General features: G+C 49.1%; 1 protein-coding gene across 1 annotated transcript; it reads left to right on the plus strand.

Moving 5' to 3' along the window:
* The first annotated feature begins 905 nt into the window (after positions 1–905).
* Positions 906–1,256, plus strand: LOC148194293 (uncharacterized). Its single transcript, XM_088097175.1, has one exon. The coding sequence runs from the start codon at positions 906–908 to the stop codon at positions 1,254–1,256; it is 351 nt and encodes a 116-aa protein (XP_087953301.1).
* The last annotated feature ends 4,906 nt before the right edge of the window (positions 1,257–6,162 follow it).

Raw genomic sequence — 6,162 nt, forward strand, 5'->3', positions numbered from 1 at the left:
GCGGGTACTGATTGGGACGACTAGTGTGAGCAAGCCTTTAACGAAGTTAAATGCATACTGGTCAGCCCACCGGTCATGACACGACCTGATTCGGGGCATGCGTTACAACTGTTCCTAGCGGTCTCGGAGGACACGGTCATCTCGGCTTTGGTGCAAGAGCAACCTGAGTTTAAACTCGTGTACTTCGTCAGTCGAGCTTTGCAGCCAGCGGAAACAAGATACAAGCGAGTCGAGAAGATCGCTTTGGCACTGGTGATGGCAGCACGGCGCCTAAGGCCGTACTTCCAGAGTCATCAGGTGATAGTTCGAACAGATCACCCGATCGCGAAAATCCTGCACAAACCAGACCTGGCCGGGAGAATTGTAGGATGGTCCGTGGAGTTGTCTGAATTTGGGCTATAGTTTGAACTAAGAGGGTCAATCCGAGGGCAACATTTGGCCGACTTTGCGGTCGAGTTACCGTGGGAAGAAGAATGCCACCAAGAGTGGACCCTTTATGTGGATGGCTCTTCTGAGCGGTCCGGTGGTGGAGCAGGAATTGTGTTGGAGGGACTGGACGACTTTGTCGTGGAACAGGCAATCGTCTTTCGGTTCAAGATAAATAACAATCAGGACGAGTACGAAGCAGTAATAGCCGGGCTCGAACTGGCTAAGGACTTGGAGGCGGTTTCGATCAAATGCCGAACAGATTCCCAATTGGTAGTAGGGCAGTTGACTGAGAGCTTAAAGACCAAAGATGATCAGTCCTTCGTTATTTTCATAAAGTAAAGGAGTTGGTGAAACAATTCCGGACGGTGGAATTTAAGCATGTGCCGAGGGAGCAGAATGCGAGGCCTGATGTCTTATCTAAGCTCGCCAACAGTAAGGGGAAGGATCACTTGTCGTCGGTCATAAGGCAGGTTATGATGAACCCTTCGGTGGATTATCTGGCGGTCCACGAGGTCTCCGATCGACCTGATTGGAGGAAAGCCATAAGAGAAATTATTCAGAGGCAGGAGAGTGGCTTGCACGTCCGGGCAACTGAGGCAAAGAAGGTCGCTCGGTACTTATTAATAGGGGAGGATTTGTATAAGAGAGGATTCTCCTCACCCTTACTAAAATGTGTATCTTTGGAGGAAGCTGAGTATGTGATAAGGGAGCTGCACGAGGGGGCATGTGGAATGCATACAGGGCAACCAGCTTTGCGTGCTAAGGTGATAAGAGCGGGCTATTTCTGGCCGACGGTGAAAAAGGACTGCAAAGAGTTTGTGCAGTAATGTTTGAAGTGTCAGGAGCATGGCAAGAATCTCAATCTACCACCGGTAGAATTGCACAGCTTGATGTCCCCTTGGTCGTTCGCACAATGGGGAATAGATATTGTTGGACCCTTCCCAGTGGGCCGAGCTCAAAAGAAATTCCTACTAGTAGCGATTGATTATTTCACTAAGTGGGTGGAAGCAGAGCCGCTCGCAACGATCACGGCCGCGAGGGTTCAAAAGTTTGTATGGACGCTTATATGCAGATTTGGAATACCCAAAGTCATCATTACGAACAATGGGGGCAGTTCATTGATAAATGCTTCGGAGAATTCTACAAGAAATTGGGAATTAAGCATGTCACAAGCTCGGTAGAGCACCCATAGGCGAACGACCATGTAGAAGCGGCCAACAAAGTCATTGTTGCAGAGCTGAAGAAAAGGCTGGGAGATGCCAAAGGAGTCTAGGTAGATGAACTTCAGGAAGTCCTGTGGGGTACCGCTGCACACCGCACGGTACAACGGGGGAAACCCCGTTCAACCTTACATATGAAATGGACGCAATGTTACTGGTCGAAGTATGAGAACCCATCATACGAAGGGGAATTCAAAGTCTGCAAGATAACAATGATGAGCTTCGGGTGGAGCTAGACACTCTGGATGAACGAAGAGAGGTGGCAATGATCCGAACGGAGGCTCGAAAAAGGCTGCTTGCGAGGCGTTACAACACCAAGGTCAGGCCTCGATAATTTACTGAAGGATACCTCGTGTGGAGAAAAACGGCTGAAGCCCGACGAAACCGATCGGCGGGAAAATTAGCCGCAAACTGGGAAGGCCCCTTCAGGGTGGTGGAAAACTTACAAAATGGAGCATACCGCCTGGAGCATCCGACGGGAAAGGCTATACCCAATACATCTAACGCATCCCATTTAAAATTTTATTTCAGCTAAGAGCTTTGTACTTATTATTCCATATCAATAATATCATTATGTTTATCACATGAAATCTTCGTCATGTCTTAACAGCCGAGCGGGTGAGGCAGATTTCTTTTGTGAACTCTCACCTTGGTCTTAGGGCACACTTCTAGAGAGCTCCTAAAACCTAAACCGAGCGGGTGGGGCAGATTTCTTTTGTGAACTCTCACCTTGGTCTTAGGGCACGCTTCTAGAGAGCTCCTAAGACCTAAACCGAGCGGGTGAGGCAGATTTCTTTTGTGAACTCTCACCTTGGTCTTAGGGCACGCTTCTAGAGAGCTCCTAAAACCTAAATCGAGCAGGTGAGGAAGATTTCTTTTGTGAACTCTCACCTTGGTCATAGGGCCCGCTTCTAGAGAGCTCCTAAGACCTAAACTGAGCAGGTGAGACAGATTTCTTTTGTGAAATCTCACCTTGGTTTTAGGGCACGCTTCTAGAGAGCTCCTAAGACCTAAACCGAGCGGGTGAGGTAGATTTCTTTTGTGAACTCTCACCTTGGTCTTAGGGCACGCTTCTAGAGAGCTCCCAAGACCTAAACCGAGCGGGTGAGGCAGATTTCTTTTGTGAACTCTCACCTTGGTCTTAGGGCATGCTTCTAGAGAGCTCCTAAGACCTAAACCGAGTGGGTGAGGCATATTTCTTTTGTGAACTCTCACCTTGGTCTTAGGGCACGCTTCTAGAGAGCTCCTAAGACCTAAACCCAGCGGGTGAGGCAGATTTCTTTTGTGAACTCTCACCTTGGTCTTAGGGCACGCTTCTAGAGAGCTCCTAAGACCTAAACCCAGCGGGTGAGGCAGATTTCTTTTGTGAACTCTCACCTTGGTCTTAGGGCACGCTTCTAGAGAGCTCCTAAGACCTAAACCAAGCAGGTGAGACAGATTTCTCTTGTGAACTCTCACCTTGGTCTTAGGGCACGCTTCTAGAGAGCTCCTAAGACCTAAACCGAGCGGATGAGGCAAATTTCTTTTGTGAACTCTCACCTTGGTCTTAGGGCACGCTTCTAGAGACCTCCTAAGGCCTAAATCGAGCGGAACACCTTGGAGGTAAACCGACCACGAAGCGAAAGGCTATGCGCGAAAAGTTGATAAGTAAAACAGGAAAGTACAAGAGATGTGTAGGAAACAAAGTCTCAAAAGGCGTATATTCATTAAATTCAAAAGTCTGTTACAGGATAAAGTTGAAATACAAAAAGCAGTAAAATCCTATGTCTAAGACCTAGGCTTGGACATCAACTCCACCGTTCTCTTCAACCACTTCGACAGCAGCGTCGACATTTTGGATGGCCGGAGGAGAGGAGGGAGGCACATGGATCAGAACTAGCTTATTGTCCACCACCATCATACTTACATCAAGGCGGGGATCGTCGGTAGGCACTTGGAAAAGGAGATTGCACTGGGCGAGAGCTTTGTCAAACCCGAGCAGATGCTCGTTTACCACCTCATCGCCCAAAAGCTTGTTTTCTGCCTCCAACTTCGTCACCTGATCCTGGAGAGAATCCCGCTCGGCCATCACCTTCGTGTTGGAAGAGGTGGCTTTTTGGAGGTCGAGTTTAGCATCATCCAAAGACTGTTGCATACGACGCTGAGTAGCACGAGCCTCGACCAACAGAGTGCTGGCTTTCTTCTTGTCCTCTGCCGCTATTCGCTTAGTCTCGGCCAGGCGAAGGGTCAGGTCCTGGTTGGCCTCGAAGGTGGCATCGAACTTCTCTTGAAGAGCCTGAAGCTTTGAGGAAGTTGCAGCTCTCTTCTGGGAGGCATAGGCCAAGCACATGGCCGACCGAGCGGTTAACTCAGAGCCATGTTGGAGACCTCTTCCTTGGTCATCTCGCTAACCAAAGCCTTTTCCTCAGCGAAAAGGTCAAAGTGGATGTGTTTTGCCACCCATGAGTCTGGACTAAGTAGCCCAGAAAGAGGAGGCCCGACAGGCAGACTCCTCTTGGCATGCTTAGACTTCGCTGAAGCCTCTCGAACGGCCTTTCGTTTCCCCTTCTTCTTCGAAGCGGACTCTGGTGGGGGAGCCTGATCGGTCACAACCTCGACCGGGGGCGGGGGAATGGATGCCTTCGGGATTGGAAGGGATGTTGCTGGAGCGACGACAGTGGACGGGGCATGGGATGAGCTCCTGCCTGGTTTCCTTACTTCGCCCCCCCTCTGAGCGAACAGGCGGGCGAATGTGCTAGTCTTTGATGGATCCATTTTGGACAGATAATCTGCAGGGTGGAAGAAAATTTAGATAAGTTACAAATTGCTGCTCAACGAATGGCGGTCAAAAATAGCTTACCGAACACATTAGATGGAAGATTTTTGTTGCCCAGAAAATCGATCAGAACACGGCAAGAAGACTTAGGGGGCAGCTAACAGAGCTGATTTATCAAGTCCAGATCCTCGGGAGTCATCCGGGGTTTGGGCCAGGAAATGACCTTCTGAGGGTCCCTGGTCCAGTAGAAGGGGAACTTGGCCTCTCTGGTCGGGGAGCAGAAGCTCTGATACCCAGTTTCCGTGGGCACGACTTTAAAGAAGTGTCCTTTAAAGTCTTTGTACGAGCTATTGTAAAGGGTCAGCAGGTGCTTGTTCCCGATCGTACAAAGGGAAACCCAAGGCTTGGATGGATGTGGCTGAACATGGAAAAAATAAAGGAAAGCTGCAGGTGTCGGGTTAAGAGCTAGGCCAGAGCAGATGGTGGAGAACGCTTGCATGAAAGCCCAACCGTTCGGGTGAAGCTGCGTGGGAGCCACGTTGAGCGTTCTCAGGACGCCCATTTGGAAGTCAGAGAAGGGGAGAAGAACCTTCAAATCTTTGAACATAGTGGCATAAACGTAGAAGAAGTCGGTGGGGTAGTTACCTCGATCATGGCAGACACGCTCGGTCATCTGGCAGAGGGCTAGTTTGAAATGCCTAGCGTCGGCGGCCGCCTTGACCAAAGAGATGTGGTCGATTAAATCCTTGAATGGGCGGCGATGGTGAAAGGAGGAGGAAATTTGCCTAACCTCATGAGGAACCTAGTCGTAGCCGGGGACAATTGGCCAAACTCTGGGTTTCCCATCCCAGGTGCCGGTGGAGTCCACATGGATGGCAACTTCTTCAGGAGTGTTACTGTCTACTTAGAGATCGGAGGAATTCCCTGAAGGAGAAGCCCTAGCGTCGTGACCTGTAATGGCACCCAAGGAGGAGGATGGACTGTCAATGTCATTGTCGGCGTACCCCCTACCCTCGTCGCCGGAGAAGTCAGAAGACATGGTTACTTGAGAAGTTGAAGACGAGGACAAAAAGGAGGCAGTGAAATGGAAGATGATGGCGACGGCGAGGAGACTTTAGTAAGAAATTAGGGTAAAAGTATGGGTATTTATACAAAGATAAAAACCGACTCAACTGGCACATTTGAAGCGTCAAACGCCAAAAGATCTGACAGTCCAAGCGACTTGACGTTTCAGTGATAGAAAGATCTGACGACTCAAGCGATCTGACGTTTCGTTTTTTACATTTCTCGCCTAAAGTGTACAGTCAGGACTTTACGATTCTCGCCAGAGCAAGTGTCAACAGGTTAAAGGCTTCGACAAGGAAAGAGGAGAACCGAACGGAGACCACTTCAAAACCCTACGCAAAAAGGTACTTTTGCTAGGGCTTGGGGGACTTGTGTTACTACCGAGGGCGGAGTAACCGACCGGGAGTGTTCAGATAATACCGAGCAGGTAGAAACAAGCCTAATATGTCCGATCGGGCCTCTAAAACTGTTTGCTGGAGACAACGGTTGAATGCTCATGAATGCGTAGTTAATGAGGTAACGGTCGTTGTCGAGTATTTAAGATCAGCACTGAAAGCCATTAAGAGGTAAATTAATGGGTAATATTCTCTGAAATCATATAAATAACAATCGAAGGAGAAGGTAAATTCTCTGTTTTTTCCTACAATTATATAGACTTGCAAAGACCAATTCTGACTTGAGCGTCGGAGCGTT

The sequence above is a fragment of the Vigna umbellata genome, chromosome 8 (genome assembly GCF_029865625.1).
Source record: "Vigna umbellata cultivar VRB3 chromosome 8, Vumbellata_1.0, whole genome shotgun sequence".
Taxonomy (NCBI): Eukaryota; Viridiplantae; Streptophyta; class Magnoliopsida; order Fabales; family Fabaceae; genus Vigna; species Vigna umbellata.